Source organism: Rhea pennata, chromosome 1, assembly GCF_028389875.1.
Source record: "Rhea pennata isolate bPtePen1 chromosome 1, bPtePen1.pri, whole genome shotgun sequence".
Taxonomy (NCBI): domain Eukaryota; kingdom Metazoa; phylum Chordata; class Aves; order Rheiformes; family Rheidae; genus Rhea; species Rhea pennata.
In genome coordinates, this window is record NC_084663.1 from 152,274,305 (window position 1) to 152,300,642 (window position 26,338).

The 26,338-nt window shown below is 43.1% G+C and overlaps 1 protein-coding gene across 5 annotated transcripts in view; it reads left to right on the plus strand.

Annotated features, from left to right (window-relative positions):
* Positions 1-1,168: 1,168 nt before the first annotated feature.
* The window catches only part of ADPRHL1 (ADP-ribosylhydrolase like 1), a 43,675-nt gene continuing 18,505 nt past the window's right edge, over positions 1,169-26,338 (plus strand). For 2 of the 5 annotated variants that reach the window (XR_009961392.1, XM_062601670.1), the window contains exons 1-7: positions 1,172-1,701; positions 6,046-6,210; positions 12,576-12,701; positions 14,863-15,003; positions 18,052-18,179; positions 22,145-22,277; positions 23,328-23,481. Coding sequence is in view for 4 of the 5 variants with exons in the window: in XM_062601670.1 (XP_062457654.1) it covers positions 1,488-1,701; positions 6,046-6,210; positions 12,576-12,701; positions 14,863-15,003; positions 18,052-18,179; positions 22,145-22,277; positions 23,328-23,481 (1,061 nt within the window). In the remaining variant the exon portion in view is untranslated. Of the gene's footprint in view, positions 1,702-6,045; positions 6,211-12,575; positions 12,702-14,862; positions 15,004-18,051; positions 18,180-22,144; positions 22,278-23,327; positions 24,211-26,338 lie in introns of those variants that run through there. The other 3 variants (XM_062601672.1, XM_062601673.1, XM_062601671.1) reach the window with 3 other exon arrangements.

Genomic DNA, 26,338 nt, shown 5'->3' on the forward strand with positions numbered 1-26,338 from the left:
TTTCTTATACTGTAAAATAAGGATGGTGATGCTTCTCTTCCATTCATGTGTTCTTTTTGTGAAATGGTGTTCTTATATGCATAAATTATTCAGTCATGCAACTAATTGCTTACTATTTTGAGTGATGTTAGTAAGATGCATCCTTTACACTTTTGGCCTTTTCCATCCAAATGGCAACCAGTATTTCTTTCTCACAAAAGTCAGAGAAAAACAAAACCTTTCCCAGCTATTCTTTATCAAAATTAAAGTCAAACCAATCAAAACTTTCTATCTATCTAGGCAAGTTTATATTTAGACTTGTATTTCTATTTGTAAAGTAATAATTTGTGATTCTTTAGGACAGTGCGAATGGTGCCTTGGAACCACAATTTGGGTTTGTCTCAATAAACTCCCCTGGAGGAAGATGTTGAGCCCATACTGCGACATGTTTGTGGGCAAAACGTGTTTAAAAGGCTACAAGACTGCAGTGGTCAGTCCTTGTTACATTGAAATGTCAGAGGACAGAAAAAACTGTAATGACAGAATAAAGCAAACAATCTCAGAAGTATCAAGTTTAGAAGCATGGTATTAAGAAAATCTCTTCATATGTGAACTTTCCTAGACCTACGGCACACCGTTTAAATACATCTTTCAAAATAATTTCCTTTCAGAGTTTAAGTGTAGGCTGCCCCAGAGCTCTGTCTTAGCAAAAAAATAGTGATTCTTTGCCAGGGAGCTAGGAGATGTGAGATTTAAGTTGGTGTTTTGCTCAGCATTTATCCAGGGCTGCAGTGAATTAGCAAGATACTCTTGTTATAGATAGAACAGAGCAAGAAATTTGTGTCATCTTGGAATCAGATAGCTTTCTGGGTCACTTTTTCGAAGTCAGTTACAAACCCATCTGAGCCTCTAGTTAACAAAATATTGCCGTAGAGCATAGTTAGAAATGTGATTTACTGCATTTTACTAGGTTCTTACCATGCAGCCCATCGTTCTAGTATTTACTGTGTTTGGAAAAGTCTTTTATCACATCCAACTGTTTTCAGTTTCTTGATCAGTCCCCAAAAGGGAGACTGACTCTACCATATCAGAAAAGTGAAGGAAAATATATTAATTTACAAGTTGTTGAATAAATAAACACCCCTGTGGAGGCATCTGTTTTTCTCGGTGTAGAGTTACTTATGCTGGGTAGGGCTAAGTGTTTCCTGGCTTGCTCTACGCTGGGTTGCAGAGGTGATGTTTTTGCACTCGCTTTGTGGGCACGCTCCTGCAGCTTCATTGAACAAAACCCCTGGCTTATGAAATATTTCCTCTCCATTGGGTCTCAGGCAAGAGAAGGCATCTGCAAAGCCAGAAAAGGAAGTTCTTGCCTTATAGAGCGAGCTCTCGGTGGTGACACAATGGCTGATATAAAGTGTCAGGGGAGCTGAGCTGAAGGCAAAGGAACAAAGAAAGATCAAGACTCAGTGGCTGTTTCGCACGGAAGGAAAGTGGAAAGTGTCTCGGGGATGGATAAATTTAAGGCTGCACTTGTCTTGGCTGGGGTAGGCGATGCTCTTGGTTATCGAAATTTCTCCGGAGAAAACAATGTTTTAGGTGCAAAAATCCAGCAGGAGCTGAAGGAAATTGGAGGGCTCGAGAACCTGGTGCTTTCTTCAGATAAATGGCCAGTAAGTGACAACACCCTCATGCACATGGCGACAGCGGAGGCCATCATCACAGGTAGGTGACAGTGGACTAGCGAATGCAGCTCGGAAAGGAGCGGAGCTGTAGAGCCGCTAGATTTCTTAAAATAAGCCCGAGTGCTGTGGAAGTAATGAGAAATTGTGTCAGGTTCCTAAATGCTGCTTACGTGAGTGATAACATACGTATATTAGCTCGCCTTCTAGGTGAGCCTAATCTTGCGAGCATTGTACAAACTAAGGAGATTCAATTTCTTAAGTGTGGAGTAGCTCTGTTTGTTTTCCACAGGTTTATAATATTGATTAAAGCTTCGAGATGAAAATATGGCATGTTCAGCATAATTAAAAAGAAATAAAATAGATTATCTGCACACTGTGCTTCAGGGAATAATGCATCCAATGGAAAGAACCTGCCTAAAACTCTTCTGTAAAAAATAAGAATCGTTCTAGGCTCATTTTTAACATTTCTGTTCAGAACTTCAGGTTGGCACAGAATTGCCCAAATAGCTCTTTCAGACTAAAATCATCAGAACCATCCCATGTTTGCCAGCTTTCAGACAAGCGGTTGCACCTGCAAAGCCAGAAGAGGAACAGTTTGCTTTAGGAGGAGAGTTCTGTATCTTTAGTCCATAAAAATATTTTGAAATGCGATGTTTTATAATAAACTATGTCAAAATAGTGAATGTTTTTAGCATGTGTCTTCTAAAATCACAATAGTTCGAAAAAGCACATTTGTTTTTTCTTAAGGCAGTAGTAGTCTTTTGTAAGATGCCATGATATTTATAGCAACACTCTACCATTGAACCAGGGCTTTCTGAGACCATCAAGCCTGTCATCGAAAGTACATAAGAAGACTGTAACCGTTCAGTAATATTTTCTCATTTCAGAATGAATCAAACTATCTACCCCTGTAAAAATATTCCTGATTTTTCTTAACTCATTATAATACTGGATAACTAACAATAGCAGAAGCTTACAATATAGCTGATATTGCCAAAGTCAATAGAGTTTCGCTTCTGCTTCTGTTTCACTGCTTTATCTGTCTGCTGCTAACCTGCTCTAAATTTAGTATGTAGAGATCAGCTGGAGAGTGTGTTAGGCACTTCTTGTTTGGCTACTAGCTAACCAATGGTTTAAGGGATAGCTAATACACTAAAGATAAGGGCAAGGTGTCAGCCTATCAAAAAAAAAGATGACTAACATATTTCTGAATATAGGCTATGATTAAACACATATCGTATGTTTTCTGCTTGTTGAACTCCATAAATCTGTAACTTCAGAGTAATCAAGCCAGTTAGACTATCAGTATAATAATAAATCTTATTTCTTAAATACAGCAGGAGCACAGCTGTTCTTTAAAGAAATAAAAAAAGTCTCACTATTTCACATTGACTGTGTTTATCCTGGACTCTCATTTCTCTTTCCTCTTTGGATAGTCTTTTAAAAAAGGTCCTCTCATAGACTGGTGAGAAAGTAAAAAGCTATAGTGGGGAATTTTAGGTGTGCAAAATTGCTGAAGTCAACAGAATAAACCTAACGAAGGTGGCAGCGGATCCCTGCGGCTGAAGTGTCCCTGGCCCCGGTGACCGGCATGGTCATGCCGCAGGGAGCACTTGTTCACTGTTGAAGATGATGGGAGTGTTGACAGGGTCCAGCGGCTTCGTTTTCTTTCTCTACGACAGTGACTTCAGTGCAGAGCAAACACATATGCTGCAGAAAGAAGAAAGGAGGAGGAAGTTCTTTATGAAGATACCGGAAATCTGGAACATGACCGACTGAAAAAAAAAAAAAAAAAAAAAAAAAAAAAAAAAAGCAAATATCCTGTCCCTCGCTGCCGTTAGTTAAAACAAGATACCACAGGTATCACAAGATATCACAGCTGCTGCCTAGGACCCCTCTTGCAGACAGAGAGAGGGACCTTCAAGGGTATTTCGCATCCTGAGTGATTCTCCCAGCTGCCCCAGCATCCTGCCGAAGGAGCACAGGCTGACGATGCGTGGCCACCTCAGTTCTGGGGTATGCACCTGGGCAGAGGACTCGGGCAGGGGCTGAAGGTTGTGCAGAGAAGTCCAGACATGAGCAAAGATGGCAAGAAAAGAGAGGAGCCTTCCGTTCTCTTTAGTGTCTACCGCAATAATAAGCAAATAAGTCCATGCCAGAACAACATCTCTGTTTAAAATTCTATTTTTTTTTCATTTTGTAACAACACCCTCCGGGTGATTTTATTTACATCAGTTTATCTGAAGCACAGAGAAGCCATTCAGTAGAGTCACGCAAAGCCATGCCTCCCCGTGCGCTCGCCTCCCCCTTTCCCCCCAGCTGATGTCCCCAGGAACAACCACCCCCAGCAACGCTCTCCAGGCTGAGAAATCCGTGCAGAGCTCTGCCCAGCAAGGAGGGTCCCTCTCCCCATGTGCAGCATTCGCCTTGCGGGCTGCCAGCCGGCTCCAGCAGCCTCTCTGCGTGAAAAGCGGCAAATCCAGGCTACTCGCGGGCCAGGCCATTGCACGCTCGGCACGTTCCAGGTCTGAGCTGCCCAGAGCCCAGGCTCCCCAAAGTCAAACCCCAAAGACTCCCACCCCCCAGATTGCTCCCAGCCTGAGGCTGAGGCAGGCGCCAAGCCCAGGGTGGAGGCCTGACGGTGAAGGACAGGGCAAGTCTGATTTTGGGAGCTGGTTTTGACCAGCGCCGCGCTGGCTGCCTGGGAGAGGTCTGAGGATGCTCAAGGCGAGGGGCAGCAGCGGTGGTGGCCGAGCAGAGGCTGAGCTACTGCTCCAGCACAGGCTGAGGCTCTCTGCAGGTTAAGTGGTGGCCCAACCTGGAAGTCTGATCCAACAGCAAAGGATAAACGAAATAGCTACGTTCATCAAGAATTTGTCCCATAAAGAAGGAACAGAAACTTAACACTATCAAAAGCAGGAGAGCTATCGCTCCCATCAGGAAAGCCTTTTCCTTTCTGACTCTAACAAGCACTTAAAAAAAAAAAAAAAAAAAAAAAAAAGCAGCCTTCATTTCTAAAAAACAATTTGTCCTACTGACTTGACAGCTAAGATACCAACCTGACTCCAATACAGGAGTTGTGGTGGGCTTAGGTGGTCCTAAGGTGTTAGGGACCAAAGTACCTCTGACTTTGAAGACCATCCTTCTGCAGAAGCTGCCAATCAATAAACTCCACCTCAGCTCACACCCAGGCAGAATGACTCTTTGTTTCTAAATCTGAAAGGTTGGTAGCTTGAGAATCGCTTGTTTCTCTAGGATTTTATGTGGAACAGCTAGTATATTTGATAGGCTATTTTTTTAAGTGAAAGGAGGGAAAGCTTGGCTTTATCCTGGATCTTTTTAATTCTTCCATTTACATAAATCATATTTTAAAGTGGCTCTGGGTTATGGATGTCCACACTTCGTCTCATATTAAAACTTCTGTGGATCTCAATAAATCATCAGTCTTTGACAAAATGAAGATACTTTTAGAAGAACTTTTCCTGCTATGTTGTTTGATTTGTAGGTTGACAGGGTTTCTTTGAGTGTACTGAAAATACATAAATGGACAAATTCTGTCATCATCCTTGGTTCTCATTGGTTACAGAATTGCAATAGAAGTCAGTGGAAGCTTCTCCTCAGTGCAAACTGAGGGCAGGACTCTTCAACCCCAATAATATAAATAGAGTAAACAAGCAGTTATACTGAAGAAAAAAAAATGTGTGTTTAACACAGGAAAGACTCCTTAGAAAAGACTGTAGACCTTAGCTGAAGTAATCCATGAACAGCTATTGCTAATGAACATATTCCAGGAAAATGACCTGCTGATAATACTGCAGTCTGTAGGAATTTACTATGATTACTGATCTTTATAAAAGCTCACTGTTTTGGTTACTGTACCAGCATGCCCGTGCATGGGACACCTACAGATTTTTAAACAAGCAAATATAAAACACAGGATAAAAAAAAAAAAAAAAAAAAAAAAGTTTGCTAATTTGCTTTTGCGTGCGTATCTCATTAAAATAATCCAGCAGTAAGTTAAAAAAAAAAAAAGGTAATTCGCTTTTAAATTGGAGCCCTGGCTGCGAACGAACGCGACGGCACGGGCCGAGCCGGCACCGGCGGCTGCGAGCGCACCCTTCCCGCGGCGCCCACGTGCGCCTCGCGGGCAGACACCGCCGCGCGGGCTCCACGCGACGGCCTCGCCAGCCCCTGCCCGGCGCCTCTATGAAAGCGTCTACGGTGGCGCCAGGGACGCGTCTTCGAATATACCGCAGCTGGCAAATATTGCAACTGGAAAAGTTTATCACAGGCGTCGTCAGCTTTTGGGGGTTTGTTTTCAGCATCTGCCGCCTTTTTTGGTTTTGCCTTTGCCTGACAATCTTTCGTTCCTGCTTCTGCCCAGATTACTGGTGTCTGGAAGACCTGTACCGTGAGCTGGTAAAACGCTACGTGGAGGCCATCGACAGGCTCCCCGGGAGACGGTCAGACCCTGCTACCATCGAAGGCTGCAGGGAGCTAAAACCAGATAACTACCTCCTGGCGTGGCACACGCCGTTCAACGAAAAGGGTACGGGTCTCCCTTCTGCTGCTGAGGCTGGTTCTAAGACCGCTTGCTTTCCAGATCTGTGAATATTTGGAAATCGTTACCCCTTTGGGCCCCTGACTTCAAAAGCTACAAGCCCTGAAACATTTCCATGTTTGCCTGAGGGTGGCAAGAGAAAGATGTGCCAGGAATTCCTTTTGTAGGGCACTATGTCCTTTTGCAAATGAACCCTTCCCTGTTTAACATCTATTTAAAGAGACTTTGTTCTTGGCTCTGTGCCTCTGGGCCCAGATTTTTGTCCTTGTATTTAATGGTTATTTTAAGAAATATTTTCTGCCGTTTTTCCTTTAATTGCCTGCGGTCTTAGATCTTTTCAGTGGTAGCAGATCTAAGAAAAAAAAACAAACAAAAAAAACAAAAAAACAAAAAAACACCCCCACAAGTAGCCGAGTTTCTCCCTGTGTCAGTGTGCTCACTAGAGGGAAAACAGAGCTACTGCATTAGTTTTCTTCAGGTGGAGGCGCTGCTAAGAACTATAATTATTTTGCTGGTAATCCCTAACACTCCTCGCCCTGTTTCCCTGTTCCTTTCTTTCTCTTTGGGGTTATTTCGTTGTATGAGGAATCGAATTTCTACTTCTAGTTCGGGGACGTGCATGCAGCTACGTGCGCGCGCGTAGGCACGTGCCTGTGCTCACAGACTACTTTTAACCCTGAAGGAGCGCAGAGACGCTCTGTCATTAGATGAGGTAGACCTGGACAGCCACAGGGCCCCGGTAGCTCCTAGAACCACGCAGAACCGCGGCGGCGGCGCGACGCCGCGGCTCTTTCGGGCTCCCCGCCGGCGTCCCCCTCGCTCAGCCTCAGCCTCAGCCTCTCAGGACAGCTGCGGAGGGGCAGAGCAGCCTCCCTCTGCCGGTTTTGTCCACCCCCCTGTTAGCCAGGCAGAACTGAGAAGGTGCCCCCTCGGCAGTCGTCACGCGTTTTCTGGTCGATCGTGAGTAAAGTTCGGCTGGAGTAACCGTGGGAGCCGCCTGGCCGGGCCAGAGAAGGTCCGGACGTCTCCAGTGGAGGAGCACAGCTCTTCCCCTGGTGGTTACCTTGCCGCAGCCGCCTCTCTTCTTTTAGCCTTCCTCCTTCCCAGCTTTCCGTGGTGGAAGACTTGCTCTTGGGGTACTCTGGGCTGCAACTCTCTAAAATGAAGTGCTGTCTTGAGAACTGATGGCAAAAACCCATCTTCTCTAGCTGGTCTGACAAATACCATCCTGAACATCTCAAGGCATCTCTTCTTTTTCACCCTTAGAACAAAAGAACCAGTGACATGAGATGGAGATGTTTTGCCCCCTATGGTGCCTGACACTGCTATGGCCATAATTAACTTTTAATTGAAATTTCATAAATTTCCTCTTGAGGCAAAAAAAAAAAAAAAAAAAAAAAAAAATCCATAGACATTGAATGTCTAGCAGCCAGGTGATGTCTCAGATGGGTGGGAACCAAAATGCTGCTTTCTTACAATCATTCTGTGTTGTCTCTCTTGAAGCAAAAATTCATGTACTAGCATTCATGGAATAGTGAAATTCTAGATTAGGTAATTCCTAATTGCTTATATGAAGCTCTTGTGCTCTTCTGGATATAGTCAGTGCATTCAGTTCTTAGGTTAACCTGCTCTATACGTCACTTACTTAGCCACCTGTTGTCATGTTCATCGCTACATTCATTCCAAAGGTACCTGAGTTATGTTAAAGGATTATATGATGCCTGTGGCTACCAGAAGAACTATACAAGAAGATGCCTAACATCTTCCATTTTAAGACTTCATTTCCAAATTGCAGTTTTGGTAAGCTTTAGGCTGAAAATTTCACTGCTGAGCGTTTGCCTCCATTTCTTAACATTTTTTTAAAGTTTTGGTATTTAATTTCAATCCACTATTTCTGAGATGTGATAAAAATGTTTTGTTCCATTGCTAAAAAAAAACTCCTAAGTGAGTGAATGCTCAGAAGCCATTCTCCAACATCTGAGAGTTGGGAACTGAAATCTGAGTAAGGTGTTACCCCCTGAGCCAGAAATGTGCCTTCAGAGACCCTGGGTAGGTCCAGTCAGACAGCAGCTCGGTTCTGCCCGCACTGAGTGTGTCCCAGGCTCAGGCTGCCACATCTGAGCAGCAATTTATTTGCAGCTACTGGAACCAATTACTGGGCTTCTGAGTAGTACTTGAGACTGTGCTCCTCTGCTGGTGGCATTGGTAGGGGAGCATGAGGAAAAAGTGAGTTAGATGCAGAGAGTCGGAGAAGAAAAATGAAGGGAAGCATAGCCTCAGAAGGACAGGAGATAAAAGGGAACAAGCTCTAAGCTTTCATGCAGAGCAGTCTGTAGTCACAAAAGAGCTCAGAACAGTAGCCACTAAGCTGATCTTTATTATTCTACAGAAATAAAGTGAAGGAAAACACACTGAGGTATTCTACACTAATAGAATAGTAGAGTGCATGCATGGATGAAAATGATAACATAAGACGGGGTCAATTCAGCTCTTGTATAGAGAAATCACCTCATAAATCTATTAGGAAGTTCATGAAGTAGCCAAGAATCAGGAGGGCAAAGGAAAGGCTTTGAAGACAGTCTGTTTGGATTTTCAGGAGGCATTCAACAAGGTTCCTCACCAAAGGCATTAAATGACAAGCCACTAAGTTGCTACAGGATGAAAGAAAGGTTCTCCTGTGGCTACATAACTGGTCAAAAGACAGCAAACAAAGAGTCAGAGATTACAGCCTGTGTTCTCCATGAGGAAGGAGGCACCTGGGTTGGACCCAAGCTGTTGAATGTATTCACAAACTATCTGGAAAAGCAGGTGAACAGTGAGTTGACCAAATCTGCTATCAAATATAATAAGGTGCAGAGTTGTGGAAGATCCTCACAGTAATGGATAACTGTGTGACCACACAGCAGAATAAATGCAATATAAGTAAACAAAAAATTCTACACATGGGAAAAAACCCTAATTTTATATACACAGTTCTCGTTACTTAGCTAACCATTATTACCATTCAGGGAAGGGATCTTGGTGTTGTAATAGTTGTGCAAGAATATCACTTCAGTGCTCAATAGGAGTCAGAAAGCAAATGGAATATTAGGAATGACCAGGAAAGAACATAAAACAAAACACAAAACACTTTCACCACTCTATAAATCCATAGAGTGCCTCTTTCTCGACTACTATGAATAAACTGCCCCCACCCCACCCCAGCCCTCAAAATGATGTAAGAGAATTAGAAAGCATATGGCAAATGATGACCAGGTTAGTCAAAACCAGCTTCCATAGGCAAAATAGTTAGAGACTAGTGTTCTTCCACCCAGGAAAGTGATGCCTGAGATAATAAGAAAGAGATCTGCAAAATTGTAGATACCTTGGAGAACATGAATAGGAATAGAGAGAACTCACTATCTTCCAGCAAAAGTTCAAAGCAAGCGAAAGGAGAGACTTCCTCACACAGTATCTAGTTCACCTGCAGAACCCTACCCCAAGAATTTGCAGATACTACAGTTCACGTGGGTTCAAAAAATAGCTGGGCAAATTCACCCAAGGAAAATCTGTGAAGGGTTATTAAACAGAAAGATGAGTGGCCAGATGCCTCTTGGATCAGGGAGCCAAGTTATTAGCAGTTTAGTATGAAGGGGATGCATCATTATACTTTCCTCCTTTTCTCTTGCTCTTTCTCAAGTATCCTCCGCTGGCCCCGGCAGAGATAGGAGCTGTTGGAATGACCTTTGGTCTGACCTAGCAGGATTTCTTTATATTCTTACATGTCTCACCCCTAGCTGGGACTAACCTTGCTGTCCCGTATTTCATTGATTCAAATGGTAGCTATTGATGCAGTGGATCTAGTATTTGCTAATCTCCTGAAGCATTGCCTTGGCTTACCATTATGCAATGTGGTGGAATTTTTTATTTGCCAATTTGCTTGTTTAATTCTTCAGAAGGTTTTAATGTAACTTCTAAACTAGAAGAACCATGAAGTTGCAAAAGCAACCACCTTCAGACCAGCATGCAGATTACTGTAATGCATCCTCAGTTTTTGTACATATTAAGACATGATATTTAATCACATCTTAATATAATGTGTCTTAATATAATCGAGTCTTAATTCTAAGTAGCATTATACCTCTTTGATTATCCAGCATGAATTGTGTCCTTTGGAGGAATACAGGTTCAATTATGAATAAGACAAACGCTGCTGTTTGCTGCACTAGATAGAAGTGGTTAAATGAAAGGTTTGGGCTTTCATTTGGTTTGGGCAGGAGACAGGTTTTCCCAGTTAAGTTGAACGATGTTCTGGAAGGCTTGATTTCTCTCCTGCTTCTTCTGTGTGGATTTTATGTAATTTATGGGATAGGCAGATGCTGTTATTTGCTCTTGGCTCCTTAATAACTAGGTGCTACAATTGCAGCGTATCTGAAGTATGAGAGAAAACACACTATTTGCAGGACAAATGTCCAGCCATTTCAGCGCAGAGTTGTGGCTGGAGGAGTCCTGGAGAGGACTTTTTTCAGGCTGGTAAGCGTGAGGAAGCAAGTTTGCAGAGAATAGAAAGATATTTTGCAAAGCCTTTTATGTCACATCTATCAAATGTTTGGCCTTTTTCAGATTGCCCTTGGTAGTTAATCTACCTGCTGGAAAAGTTACTTCACATAAAATTTTAACACTGGACTGTGGGTCAGAAAGGAAAAAAATGTCTTTATTTAACCTAAGGAGATTACCGAACGAAGTTGCTCACTTAGGATAGCTGCACTCTGGGGAGAAAAGAGTCCAGAGAGCAATGCACATCTCAGCTGGTCTGTATTGCCCTCCGGAGATGCCAGTGGGCCTTATGTAAGTGCTTTGGTTCGGATCGGGCATATACTGTTGAAGCAAATCTTCCTACTGCCTGCTTACCACTCTTTGAATCTCACCATAATCTTAGACCACCTGAGCTGGAGCCATTTTGGGGTGAAACTAAACTGAAAGATGCTCTCCAGGGAAACCCCTAGTGCACCCCAGCCACGGTGGGCACTGCCCAGGGAAGCAGATGAGGGCTCCTCTGAGGTTAGGTGTCTGCAGCATTGGTGCTGGGGCCTCGGCATCTGCTGCTTCACTCTGAGTGTGAATTGCTCCTCTTGCGCCACAGGATTGCCTAATGGAGATGCAACCTGTCTCCCTGCTGTCTATCTAGGAAAGACAGGAAGACCGTGCAGGTTCCAGAGTGGCTAAAATTAGGTGGCATAACTACCCCCCGTATCCTTCAGGGGCCAAGAAGAGAAATGCTGATTGCTTTCAATTATATCCAAGGTCACTGGGAAGTGTGATTGAGAAAAGACAGTGCTGAAAAACTCTAAAATTTTGAAATACCGAACCCTATCCATCTCTGACTTGATCCCTGCAGTGAGTTAAAGCTTTTTGGGGGGCACTGGCTCACCAGCTGCAAAGAGGAGATAATCACCTCACTGGTGTGTTGTGAAGATAAGCTCATTAAAATTTCTGTGGGATCTTGATATTACTGTGAAAAGTGCTGCAGAGAAGCTCATTATCAAATTTAACTGCATTCAATGAAGTGTTCAGAAGTTGAACACCTGGTGTCATGCACTCAATCCTGAGGATTAAAAGAAATACCAAATTAGCCATTCAATAAATAACCTCTGTGCTGCATGAGGCACGAGGTTCCCAAGAAGAAGCTAGGTGCAGCCTGTACCATAATGCGTGTGTACAAAAACACCAACTTATGGTTACATGGGCAACCCCAGTTCTGACATTTCCTGACTTTGGAGGATTCAGCTTTGCAGCCTTCACTTTCTTTTCAAACCCTCTATTTTTGCATGTAATAGAAACTATTTTGTGAACTATCTATGGGACTCTCCAGCATGAAACATGTCATAAAATTGTGAGACTAATTGTGATCTTCTCAAAAAGTGTTTGGATGATATGCTCGCAGCATGAAGATTAGTAAAATAAGAGCATAGTAAAAGAAGTCTAGCTATTCCTCAAATGCTGCCATTTCTGGTGGTAGCATCTGGAGCTAGCAAAACTGAAGTGACAGCCAAGAATGACCAAGGACAAAAGGAGAACTTGAATCAAACAAGCGATGTTGACCAGAGAGCCCACTGCTCTTTGATATCCATGGTGGTCTTCATTGCATTTGAGAATACTAGAATATTCCTGTAAAATCAGAACAAGTGTAGAAGCAAAATTCCTTCCAAGAATGTATCAAAACTTGTACCTTGCTCTGCATGCTGATTTCCTGTTCCCTGAGGAGTTCCCACACATGAGCTGAATCACCAAAATGTGCATGTTTCAGATGGTATCGACATATTTGTGTATCTTTAGTTTCCTTTTAAAAGCTTAGCATTATCTTTTCGCTCTAGGTTCTGGATTTGGAGCAGCTACGAAAGCCATGTGTTTAGGGATGAGATACTGGAAACCAGAAAGGCTGGAATCGCTCATTGAAGTGAGCATTGAATGTGGACGAATGACTCATAACCACCCTACAGGTAATGCCCACTGACGTGCTATTTTTTTCTGAAGTCCCTAAGGTTGCTTTTCCCTTCCAGGGGAACTAATCCTGCAAACCCCCCTTGGTTGAACTGCTTCACCTGGTTGAGCTGCAGACTCACAGGCCTTGGTTTGATCATTGCTTGGATATTATCTAAAAGCATTTATTACATATATTGTATATTCGCTTATATATTATAAAAACAGCAATTTCAAGGATAGGAGTTATCCCTCTGATAACTAAACACAGCCTGTCTTGTCCAGAGTATATTCAGGTCACTATTCAGGTCGTATTCAGGTCACTAGCTCTGATTAAATTTTAGGATTTACGTGCATTTGGATGACACTTTTAACATGTAAGTCTATAATTCTGCGGATAATAACATTTTTCTGCTGACAGGTCTCGTCATATCCAACCACTGTAGGTAAAGGTAGAAAGCCCCCCCAAAAACGTTATCTCCACATAGTTTAGGGCACACTCTGAAACATTATGTAAACAAAACATAAATAAGTAGATGTAACGTTGTTCTAAATATACTGATCAGTCACACTGATGACTTTATACTACACAAGCATGTATTCATTCTGCCTGCTTTAAACAATAATACACAAAACCACGACGAATGGTGACATGTTTGTCATGCTCAGTGCTAAGGAAATGCAAGCAGGGAAATTACGAAATACAGAGGGAAAGAATTTAAAAACAAAGTAGGAAATACTGTTTTTTCCATGGTATTTCCACAAAGCATGCTGCAAAGCCCAGAGCGACACGCAGGTTCAAAAAGGGATCGGGCGAAGGAGGAGAAGGGGCCCTTGCTGTTAAACGCAGTTAAGCCACGTAATTGAAGTTGCTGCCGCAATGTTGCGTTATTGCCGCCACCGGCAGCTTCCCATCCTCAGCAGCCGCCGTGCTGTTGGGGCTTCGTTTCTTCCCGGCCGCAAGCGGCGAGCGCCGGGGGCCCGGCACGCGGGAGCGGAGAGAAGCCTCCTGGCCCCCCTCAAAGCGTACGGATGCTGCCCAGCTTCCAGCAGGCTCTGGAGGGTCTCCTCGCGCCTCCTCACCTGGCTCTTTCAGCCTCTAAACCCACTCTGTCGTAGCCACCTGGCCAAGTCCAGTGTACGAACCTGCACAGCAAGTCGGCTGCGTGATGTCTGGCCAAGAAAGGAGCTTTGAGCTGGCTCTGCCTGTTTCTTTACTGATCCAAGAGCATCTGTCGGACGCTGGGTGAGACTTGCCTTTGGCCCGGCCCTGTACCGTACCTCTTAATGCAGAAAGAATTCCTAATAGTCTCATCTAGAGTCGTAACCTCCAAAGATAATTCGGCTTTACCTTCAGCAAATACTAGCGCTTTTGGCTCATGCATCAAGAGAAGCGCACGCATCAATACTTTGCTCACCCAAGGCTTATTTAAGGGACTGAGTTGTTTCCTAGCTTTCTCTTGGATGTTGCATTGGGGTGTTTTTGCTGCATTTGAGGAAACACCTCCTCCCCACTCAAGATGACACAGACATGTGAGAACTGAGCCTCTAAATTCTGACGTGGTGGAACTTTTGAGTGCCCATTAACAGAAAATTCACCTTAAATATATCCGTGTCCAAAGCAGAAGACCCAGCTAAGCAGGCAGATAGCATATCCTACCTAGGCAATTGCTTCTTCAAGATAACTGCAGCCCAAAGAAAATAAAGAACGAGTGTGTTTATCAGCTAGGTAGAATGCACTTGTCCACTTAGAGTAAAATGAAATAGTATTAGATCTAACATCCACAGCTGTTGAGCTGGGTGACTCTGTAAGAAAGTTGATCAGCTTGTAGTTAAATAGCTTTGTGGAAGTCAGCTCTTCCTTGTGACTTGAAATAAAAGATTTTCAGTGTCACATTAATGCATGATATTTATTTTTGACCACTGCATCAATTTCTGTCATATTACCCCACTGAGAACAGAAGCTCCCTCCTGCGTAAAATAAGTCATAAACCAGCGGGCACCATGTATTAGCCAAGAATTTTAACATGCCAAGGGTCAGCCTGTAAACAGACAGAGATAGGTTATATGCATTTGGTAAACTATGCTAGAAGTATGAGGCGATGATTTTACCGGGGACATGACAAAGATGGTATAAACACAGATCACATATTAATAATTGCTATTATCTACTAATTCCAGGCTTTCTAGGGTCCCTATGCACAGCTCTGTTTGTGTCGTACGCAATTCAAGGAAAACCCCTTGTGCAGTGGGGAAGAGAGATGATGAAGGTTGTGCCAATGGCTGAAGAATATTGCAAGAAGACCATTCGACACATGGCAGGTAACATGTCTGAATCGAGAGAGTTATTTTTTAAAAAATATGTCTGGCTACACAGATATTGAACAAATGTCACTGCCCAGTCCTGCTGCTTCCCCCACCTCCTGGCTTCACAGGACATCTTCTGCATTACCTGTGTAGGCTGTAAGTTCTTCTGAGGTTGTGCCCTCTTACACTGCCTGTTAGTTGCCTGGTATATTGGTGGCATAAGTACAAAGAGAAGTTGCAATGACAATACCAAACTGCACAGTTTTATTACTAGGGGAGGAAAAGAAATGTTAGTTAGCAGCTTATTAGGAAAATTGACTGCTGAGACATGAATTAGTTCAGCTCCCTTCCATCAGTTAGTGCAGTCCAATATTGTCCATGAGGAAATGCACTGACAGTCCTTGTTTTTCCAGGAGAAGTTCACCTGCAAATGCCTCTTGGGCAATGAATTGTTTCTCTTTTGACCACAGATTCAAATCTGGCTTGCTGCTTTTCAGAACAAATGTCTAAGATACCTTCTGTTTTTTACCTTTCTTTCAAAACGACTGGAACACAGCTGTTAAACTCAGTATTGCTACTTTACTTCTGGACAAAGGTATTTTAGTTTCCTCTTGCCCAGGAGAACGTATCCAGAGTAGTAAGACCCGCTGTAGGCAAATGAGTATAATTATATCAAGAACTGAAGGAAAGAGGCTTTTCTGGTTTATCTAGAGGGACAGCTGTTGAGAATGATTGAATTCCATGGAAATCTTTCCTTGGAGCATTCAAAAATGAAGATTTACCTGAGCAGGAAAGCTGCTGCTTTGAAAACAGAAAGAAGCAGGAAGCCTTTCTGAAAGACATCGCATTCTTTCATGTGTCTTGTTCAGTACTAAGATTATTTTAGACAAGACCTATGAGCAGCAGGTGCAGGATTAGCATGAGTGAGCTTCTCTCTGAATGACTTTACAGAAGGGCCCTGTCACTCCACCAGACCCGACCCCCGCCACGCAGAGGCATGTGTGTTGGGCTCCTGAAGCGTGCTCCGGGTAATACCGGCATTGTTGAGCTTAGTCCTGTTTTAGAAGCAGGAATAGTCTTCTGCATCAGAGATAAGCTCCTTGGTTGGTGAGAAGCGCTGCAGAAAAGTCCTGCTAAACAGTGTCCTCCATTTTTAGAAAGCCCTTTCTTAGCTGCTTTATTCCCTTTCACAGAGGGCTTACTTCAGTGTTCCTCTCTGTTATTAAATTGCATTTACTTGCCGGATAGTCCCATGGATTTGAGTGTGACAGTGAAGACGTAGCCTCAGGCTGGACACAAGGAATGGGGCAGAGCATCAGTTGGGGGGTGGTGTGGGGTTTTTGATGGTACCATAAGCTGTTCATGCAACTGGAGTCTCCTGTGGCTGCTTTATCCCTTTATTTCACACCCTGTGCACTGAAGTGATGACATTGCCTCTCTTGTTGGGCTGCTACATAGGAAATACTCATTTCTGAAGCATTCGTGTGTTCTGGTCGTGGGGAGAAATAGCGAAGTACAAAATGCATTCTCTAAGAAACAAGCATACCTGCCAGGTCTTCCGTATTTTTGACAGTAGTTTTGGAACTAATTGATGGAGTGGGTTTGGGAAATTTCTTTCAAACAACTTTTTTCTTTGAGAGACATTTTTTCTCAAGGGACTCACCTTGGCCCCTGAGTGCATTTTTACTCTGCTTTTCTAAATACATCTTTTGCTAGGGTCCTAGCTAACAGCTTCCAGAAATCCTGCAAAATTAGGGCAGGGATTCAGAAGACGGGAGGCTGAGTTTTCCCTGCCCTTAGGAATATAGCGCAGTGTAATCCAACGCCTTTACCTGCGAGAGGCTGGGGAATTGACAACCCTGGGAAGGTACCAGATCATCCAGGGCATCACAAATTCTTTTAATGGAGTTGAACCACTTTAAACATTTTAATTGCCAAAGAGGCATGCTTGCATGGTGTTTAAGGGAAAGAAGCCAAATCAGATTATGCCCTTCAGAAAACAATTTTGTTCTGCGCATGTTCCTCAGTCACTTGCAGCAAGCCCAGAACTGAGCGACCAGAAAGGACAAAATCTGGGGGAAAGCAGCAACACTTAATTTGATTTTTAAACTATACACAGATAGCCCCGGTGAACTGTTAGTTTCCTCTGGCATCTGTGGTGGTTTTGTCCACCTCACTGATTGCCAAACCCTTAACCACATTTGCTTCCCGGGTGGGTTTTTGCTCAGGCCTAAATTCTGCAAACATATACGGGCGTATGTGCTTAACGGAGTGAGGAGCAGTATTCTGGGTGACTTATGCACCGTTTGTAGCCTTTACCAGAAAGGCTGATTTGGAGCTTTGGCTTGAAAATAAACTGAATGTAATGAGATTATTCGCGTGCACGGAGGTAAATATGTTTAGAGAGACTCTTATTAAAGTGGCGCAAAAAGAAAAAGAGCTGCAGTTATAAAAGAAAGCTTAATTGTATGGGCACAGATATCAGATGCGTGTTATCTGCCCCCATACTATGTTTGGTATGTATTACGATGTACATAAATGGAAATTTTGGTCTTTCCTGTCTGCCTTTTCTGAAAGATTATCCTGATGAACAAAAATACCAGAGAAATTATATAAATACAAATTGATAACTGAGCCAGGAGACAATTTGTATATAGGACATATAAGCATTTTTAGATAATCTTTTATCATAATAAAGGAATACAGAAATTAGCATAGAATTGATTTTTTCTCCCTTTCTATTGACTCTTATATTTTCCTTTGAGTGTTCCTCAGTAAGTTCACTCTCAGACTCCCATCTTGCTGTATTTTAATATACCATAAAAATAGCATGATATTCTGAAAATATTTTCCTTCTTTCCTTCACATCCTTTCTGTCCAGTTAAATGTCCCACTTCATATTAAAATGCATACTTAGTACATATGCCTGTTTAATATATGTTACTGTAAAATACACAATTTTTCTGGTCAGTCAATACTATCATTTTCTTAAGAAGTTACTGTAGTAGTACTGAAAATGTTGCCAAGATGAAATACTACATGCTTAATTTCTTTTGCATTCAGAATATCAGGAGCACTGGTTTTACTTTGAAGCCAAGTGGCAGTTTTATTTGGAGGAGAGAGAAATCAATGAGGAAAATCAGAATAAACCTGTCTTTCCGGACAACTATGATGCAGAGGAGAGAGAAAAGGTAACTGCAACTTCAGAAAGTGCTCAGAGAGGTTCTGAACTGAAAGACACATTTCCGAAGGGATACATTAATGCTTTTAAATGTTTCCAGGGCTAAAGCAGACAGGAAGCCTTATATTAAAAAAATAATAATAATAATAAATGAAGAAAATGAAGAACAATTTCCATCTTTGGTTCGGGTATATGACAGCATTAAAAAAAAGCTGTAGTCGGTCTTGAGGTGCTAAAGAATCCTGAAATGGTAGGAAACAATATATAGAGAAAGTCTTAATAGTCAGATGTGAGAACGTCTGGAGAATATACCAAACTGGTAAGTGGCCTCCAGTCAGCCATGGCTTTTTGAGGCTGGAAAAGACAAACGAGGTCATCGGGGAAGGGGGGGATCTCCTAAAAGCCCAGGGGAGCTGTGGCCCCACTCCTGCAGAGATGCCCATGAGCATTAGGAGCTGCACTTGACCACGGTCCTCAGAAGAGAAAAGGCCATCGTAAGCGGCTGTCTGCTCATGCAGGTTTGTTCCCTTTGATTTTGGCTGAGATAATTTTATGTAGCCCAAGAGATGGTGTTTCACCACGTCTCCTATGATACTATTTTATAGCGTACATGATCTTTCTTTTGCCTCATGACTATCAGTCATAACTTCTTAACCCAAGAGAAATAATGCCTCTTCTTCCCTGGTGTTTACAACTTTCTGATATTTGCTGGCACTTCTCAGGTTCTCCACTTAGCAGCTGAGGAATACGTCTGTGCTTCTTGTCACCTTTTCCCATAAATCAATTCGTTTTTCAGACTATTAAAGCACAGTTCTATTCTGAGAAGTCACTTTGTGTATTTTTAGGTGCTCATATATGCAGTGAAAGATGCCAATGGAAGACAGACTGACAGTGGATAATAAACAAATTTGCTCACTCTATATAGAACGAATAGATCTCCTCCTAGTTTTATTTTCTTAATTTAGTGCCATGAATTTGTTCCTTTTTTGTTCCTGCCAGTTCTACAGAACCTTAACACAACTTTATGAGAGATTAAACTGAACAGTATTTCCCCTTGATCATTAGCAAGAGAGAACTGAATAGATTCCTAAGGCAGAAACAAAATCTTTGCCCCAGCCCAGCTAGTTTGGCCTATAGAGCTATTCATTTCGATGCACAAGAAAGGAAAATATTGCTTAATTCTCAAACTCCACGGCCATCCAGAGATCCCAGCCTTACAGAAGGCTCTCATTTTGCTTATAAACTGAGCGTGTTTAGTTAATAGCCATGGAAAGCATAAGCAAGGAGACAGTAACCATGATGCATGTCTTTGTGATCTCCCCCAAGTAGGTCGATACTGTCCTTCTTCCTATTCCTTCCACTCCACCCATACTAACTGGCCATTTGTGTTTGGAGGTAGAGTTAACTGCTTGCCTTTCTACGGTGCTTTACTAAAACCCAAATATCTAGCACCATTTTTGTTACTAGGTCCTTAAACGCGTGTTTTGGCTAGACAAGGCCCACTTTTCAGCAGGCACGTACCAGCTGCAGGAGCTTTCAAAGTTAGGCCTTCAAAGGTGGCTTGGATTTATCTGAGAATGTTGCAAAGACAGTTTCCCTTTGCAAAAGAAAAATAGTACCTCAAAATACTGTACACATTCTATATAAGCAGGTGTACAACTTAAATTTGGAGATAACTAGAAATGTGGGTATAAATGACATATTAACCCTGCTTGAACATGCAAATAGGCAATCAGCTGATGTAGGATAAATCAAGTTTTAATCGTCCTTTTTTTACATACTAGAAAATCTGCAAGTAGGCAGAAATTGGGCCTTACTCATGTCCAGCCTTGATTCTGCAAACAAGCCACTCTCATATTGCACACTTTTCCATGTTGGACCCAGTGCACAACAAAACAGGAGAGGAACTGAGCCAAAGTTACTCAGGAAATTCAGACACCAATGGACTTCATTTCCTTAACAGAGAGTTGCTTAATCCAGGATCATGAAAAGAGCTCAGAAAGGGTTACAAAATGATAGAAAAAGCAGTGTCAGCCAGCAGTAGGTCAGCTCCTTCAGGGTGAGGAAGGGAGAGGCAGTTGCAATTGCCGTCTGCAGGGGTTTGCATTGAAGAGGAGATCTGTGAACCACCTTCAGACCATGGCGGGGGCTCAGATCCAGCAGTGCAAGCAAGTGCGTGTTTCACCTGCATCCACTCTGTGTGGCCAGTCCTCACCCCGCCGCCCGGAGAAGCTGACTCACTGCCAAACCACTGAGCTGCACTATGGCAGGAGAGGCAGGAGGAGGCTGCACTCTTGAAAAGTTTGCAAAATGCAGCCTCGGTGCAGATAAGTCCCTCCAGGCTCAACGTAAAGAATTGTTAGCAGTCAAAGTGAGGTGATGGCAAATCTGTGCAGAACATCAGCTATCTTAAGGGCTAAATGGAGTGAAACTTGAGACGCCTGCATGCTCACCCAAAATAGCACTTACATGGTTAGTCCTCTTGCCTTCGGTAGTGTTACACAAGCGTCAGTATTGCTTCACCAGAATAAAAAAAAAATGCAGAATTAAGACTTTAAAGTTTGCTTGTGTCAGAGGACAGCATAAATAGATAAATGCTCTCACTAGTCTGCAAAGGTAAAAGCAGCAGAGCGAAGCTGTAATCTGACTCTTCCTTGTTTGATGTGTATGCAGATAGGCCACATCAAGGCATATAATGGCCAAGGGAATGTGAATAGATTTAAATGCAGGCCTTCATACATGTTGTAGAAACCAAGAGTAACTCCAGCAGATACCATTCAGCTAAATGTGTTGTAATTTATACTTCAGGAAATGAAGCTAGGTTATAGACCAGTTTCCTTTAAAGGATATATTTATATATTTGCTATAAATTTAACAGAGCTGTTGAGTATGTCTCGGGATTTGGGGCAGGTAAAAGTGAGTTCTAGAGCACCTGCTCCAGAGAAAATCTAATTGTCCCTAACAAACCTTGCTGTGGTGGGGTTTTTTGTTTTTTCTTCGTTCTTCTTGTGAGGAAGAAATCTGTTTCTCACATTTGCAAATTATTTTCACTCTTGTTCAAAATATGCTTGTTGGAGAGGAGAGGAGAGGAAGGGCCTGGCAAGGGCCTGGCAAGAAGGATCTAAATGAACATAGTCTGAAATTGAGACTCTAAAGAAATTACTGAGGAATAACCTTTTCAAAACCCGTGTAAAACTGGGGACATTTGCAGAACATTTGCAAACACGTGACAAATGAAATGGAGAACACTTCCAAAAGGCAGAAAGAGAACTGACAACTTAAGTCTTTTCCACCCCCAATATTTGAAAGAACAGGAACTTTTAAGATATGAAGTTAGGGACTAACTTGATCAGCTTGGTATTCTTGCCTTGCTTAAATTAAGTCAAGTATTCATCCTGCCATGAAGCTGCTCATGTCCTTCCTCGTGGTGTCCTTCCTAGTGGCATCCTCTGTCCCTCCCAGGGATGTGCTGCTTCAAGAACGGATCAGCTAGCAGAGGAGAAGGGGCTGTAGCAGTACCAGGTCTTGGAAATTATATATGCAGGAAGTCATTTTGTACCCATGCTGATGAAATGAAAGCTCAGACCTCCATTTACTGTGCCATACAAAATGTCATCAGTCAGCAGGAGGACACTTCCCCCAGCTGCTGGACCCATCAGTTTTCTCACTGGTAGAAGGTCCTAGAGCAGAAAGGCTAGAATCGTAGGAATATCAAATGCCTCCTTGTAACGCACAGACCAAAGGGTTTGGGCAAGCACGTGAGGTATGGTGGGATAAGCCAGGGTACGGGCCTAGAGGACACCCCAGGTTCTGGGGTGGATGCTGTTGTGTCCACTCATCCCCTGCTGCAGGCAACTGCATGAGCAACGTGGTTGCCTGCTGCCCATTTATAAGCTATTCCCACCGAAGGAGCAGTTCAGGAGAAGTTACCACATTTTCCAGCAAGCCCCGCTGACGCTGCTGTGTTTCCCACAGACGTACAGGAGATGGAGCTCTGAAGGCCGAGGGGGCAGAAGGGGTCACGATGCCCCCATGATTGCCTATGATGCCCTGCTGGGATGCGGCGGTGACTGGACTGAGCTCTGCAACCGCTCCATGTTCCACGGAGGTGAGGGCTGTGCCCTGCGTTTCGGTCCCCCCCCGACTGAAATGGCCTTCTGCTCCCTCTCGCACATAACGTGACCTTTGTGGGAGGAGATGTAGCTTGTTGAAAAAGAGACCTCTTGGCTGTACATTCTCGGTGTTCACCAACCTGCCATTCCACCTATTATTTCTGCTTTGCTGGTTTTATGTCCTAAATATTGTTCCTTCAGGAACAGCTGCAACACAAGCCATTAACAGTTTTTCAAATGTTAATTCATCTAAGTCTCACAGTTTTGCCAGAGGTGCCTGTGAAGTAAAACCAACATCATTTAGTAAAGGGTTGGTGTCTTCTATCAACAAAATGCTAAGACATCTGCCAAAACAACCTTTTAACTGCACACAGAAACACCAAGTAAGAGTCTGAGGGAGAAAAATAATACAGTGCCTCAGTAAAAGTGTAAGGTGGAATCAAGCAAACCAAATCTAAGTCCTAGAGGACAACTGATTACTTTTGCAGTTTTACAAATGGATGACAGAGAGTAGATATAAGAGGAATCTGTGTGACCACGTATCACAGAAAAGGCCGATAGGGAATGAACAATCCTGGGCTGTCTCTTCCAGTGCAAGAACTAGGGGAGATCAAATATAAACAGCAGGCAAAAGGTTTGAAACAGGCCAACAGAGATGCACCTTTCACACAACAAGGGAGGTGCATCCTTCTCACCGCACGATGTTGTAGATGCTAACGGCTCGTGTGCATGCAAGAAGCAAGTGGACAAACTCATGGAAAAAGATTTGCTGAGGGTTATGAAATACCGGGCGAGCAGCTCTAGTTCAGGACTGCACAGCACAGATGTACACTTGCCTTGGGGTTATTCTCTTCCCAGAGGCATCCCCCTCTCGGCACTGCCAGAAAAAAAAAAACGCAGGGTTACGTGAAACTTTGGGACTGAGCCGTCATGGCCATTCTGTCCTTATCTGCTTTCACTCGTGGCTTAGTATCTCCTCCCTGGAGTTTGACTGTGCAGCTACGAGTGACTCTAAGAGAATTTTGCAACTGTGTTTAAATTTGCAGGTGAAAGTGCAGCTACCGGATGTATTGCTGGCTGCTTGTACGGATTGGTGTACGGCCTGAGCAAGGTGCCCAAAGGCTTGTACCAGGACCTGGAGCAAAGGGAGAGGCTAGAGTACTTGGGCGAGAGCCTTTACCGACTATCCACAGAGGAAAAGTAAAGCGGTTTCTGCCATTTTCTCTTTCTATAAAGACTATGTCAAACCCTGTAGATAACTGACTGACTTTAATAGCGAAAGGATAGGCTGAGAGTTAGTCTAAATGGCTATATGTAGAATATGTACAAGCGAAGCTAGCTGAATAATTCCGGACTAATTAGGTATTTGCAGCGTTCATTTTTTTCACAGCTGTAGGGATTTCTGAGTATAAAAATTGCTACTTAAACCGGTGAGAATGGAAAAAAAAAATAAAACCTCTTTTGATTGATTTCAGTCTAACTTGCTGTAATACCACTTCCTAAAAAGCTCTGACCAATAATCACATATACGAGATTAATTTTTGGAACTAATGCTTTCCTGCAAAACTAATGATAGTACACTTTTAGGGGGATAGTCTCTGTATATTTGGTGATCCTTCCACCACTATTGCCCTCCTTGTTCACAAATTTAATGTGTCTGTGGCACTTGTAAACCTAATGTTTCACGGATTATCTGCTAATGAGCAGCTGATCCACCCCATCAGCACTGCGGTGCAAGGTATTGTTACACTAGAAGCTTCCAGAAAAGGAAAAGCCAACACTAAAAATACACCTAAGGTAGAACAAAACAGCAGGGTGTCTAAAATTTCGGAATTACGCTTTTCTCATTCTGCAGTCTCATTCCGAACAAACTTTTTAAAAAAACATATAAATGACAAATATTTGTAAATAAATTAATATTGCACCATTTTCAAAGCATCATTCTTTATTTTTAGATTGCACAGATTATATGTTGCCGTATCAGTATCAGAATTTTTGGCTGAGCTCTTCAAGCAGTTGTAATAGGTCAGCCGTCAGGCTGTGATACATTTCACAAGTCTGAGAAACACTAAAATCCCCGGGAAGAAAACACTTACAACTGCTTTCCCCCCCCCCCCTTTTTTTTTTTTTTTTTTTTTTTGAGACAACCATCTAATTGTATGGTTCAGTTAAAAGATACCTAATGCAGTAAATAAAATAAATGAGTAGACCTGGGTGAGTGAGATTCTGATGTATCAGCAGTACGGGCACAGATCTGGACTCTCTAACAAAATTCTACGGAAGCAGTAGGAGCAGAACCTGTCCCTGGTGCTTAACCCTATGTGTCACCTCAGGAGTTTGGAAACTGAGGTTTACGTGGCACTTTCCGGCCCCCACAGCGAGTGATTGACTGCTTGGTGTTGGTTTCTCCTATCTTTCTCCAGCTGCTGAAATGCATTTTAGAGAGATAGCCAAAAATACCTAAGTACTTTCCTACTCCTTTTTCCATGTCAGCAATTGCTGGAATCGTCACTGGGATGTTATGTGACAGGAAGAGGAGCAGGTGATCTGTGTCATTATGAATAGCAGCCTGCATGGCAATACCTGTGTGACAGTGTTGTCCGTACCATGAGCAATTTTGAATACCGTTGTTTTAGCATGTTTTCTCTTTGCAGCTTTGCCACCTGCTTTCATGTTTGCTTTGGAGATATGTTAAACAACAAGGATCGTTTGGGTCTGTAGCTTTCAATCTGGTGTAAGAGAATATTAAGACTTTCTAAAAACGTTCCTTCTAGTTTATGATGCCTCTAGCATACCTGTAATAAATTCAGCAATAGAGAAGAGGGAAAAACATATCATGCATAAGGTAGGATTTTCTCTAACACATTGACTTTTCCCCCTCCTTCAGAAAAAAAAAATCACAAAAAAATAGACCATTGATAACTGCTCCTCCAGAGTATCTCATAGCATTTCCCTCCCAACCTTACCTGCTGGTTGAGGACCAAATTTTCTTTCAGAGACAAATAGGAGAATCTAATCTGAAAGGTGGTTCACAGGAGCTGAACTTCTAAAGAACTACTTTTGCAGTTACAGAAGGAGAACGGTGCGTCGGCCAACATTTCATCAAAAGCGCTATAGAGGCCTAGGCATCGGTCTGACCGGGCAGAGCTGCTGCAGCGGCGCTCATTGCTTTCCTTAGCTATGGGCCATTCATTGACCCAAGGCCATGTGCCTGTGGACATGAGGATCTAAGCATTAAAGTGCCTTGTGTGCTCCAGCTCATGACCATTTTATCCAGAGTCAGAACCAATGGACACAAAGTCAGAGCAATTGATCTGCCTCTGGCAATGTCTGCGAGTGGAAGAGTGCTTTCCAATTTGTCTGTTTTTTTAATGAAGTCTCCTCACTGTTGCCTCATCTTTCCTGAGATCTGTCCTGACCGCTGCCCCCTCCTTCCTTGTCCCAGGGCAGCTGGTCTTCTGTGCTCCCAGGAGGTGGAAAACATTGGTCTGGTATTTAAAAGGAGACTCAGGGAATTCAGGGTCAAGAGGGCACTCACTTCTCCAGAAAAAGCTACAGGGACTGGAGATTACAAGTCAGAGGGGTATCTGACGAGTTTCTCCTTGCAGTATCAGCAAACCAGCGCAGCAGTGAGAGGGCCTGAATGTTTTAGTGGGGGGCTGGTAAGAGCCAAAACGACAAAACCTCCGTACCAGAGACAGCAAATCAGAAACTCCTTTGCTCCTTCAGCTGCCTGCTTTTAGCAAACGTTACAGGGCCCCACGGTCCGCTATTCAGAAGCCTCTATAGCACAAATGGAGTGAAGAGTGAAGAGAGGGTTCGTGCATGCAGGGCTGCGGGAAAGTGCTTGGCTCCTTTCGTTATCCTGGGACAGACTCCAGTTGTCCTCAGCTCCTTGACATGGCAGTGTCTGGCACAGAGGCTTTACCTGGGATCAGCCAGCCTCTGGATAAGGTTGCACTGCGGCTGTTGGCATATCAGGCTGTTGCCGCTCAGATGCTATCATAAGTGTCATCAAAGTACCTATAAATAAATAAGTAAACTGCCTGTCTGCATC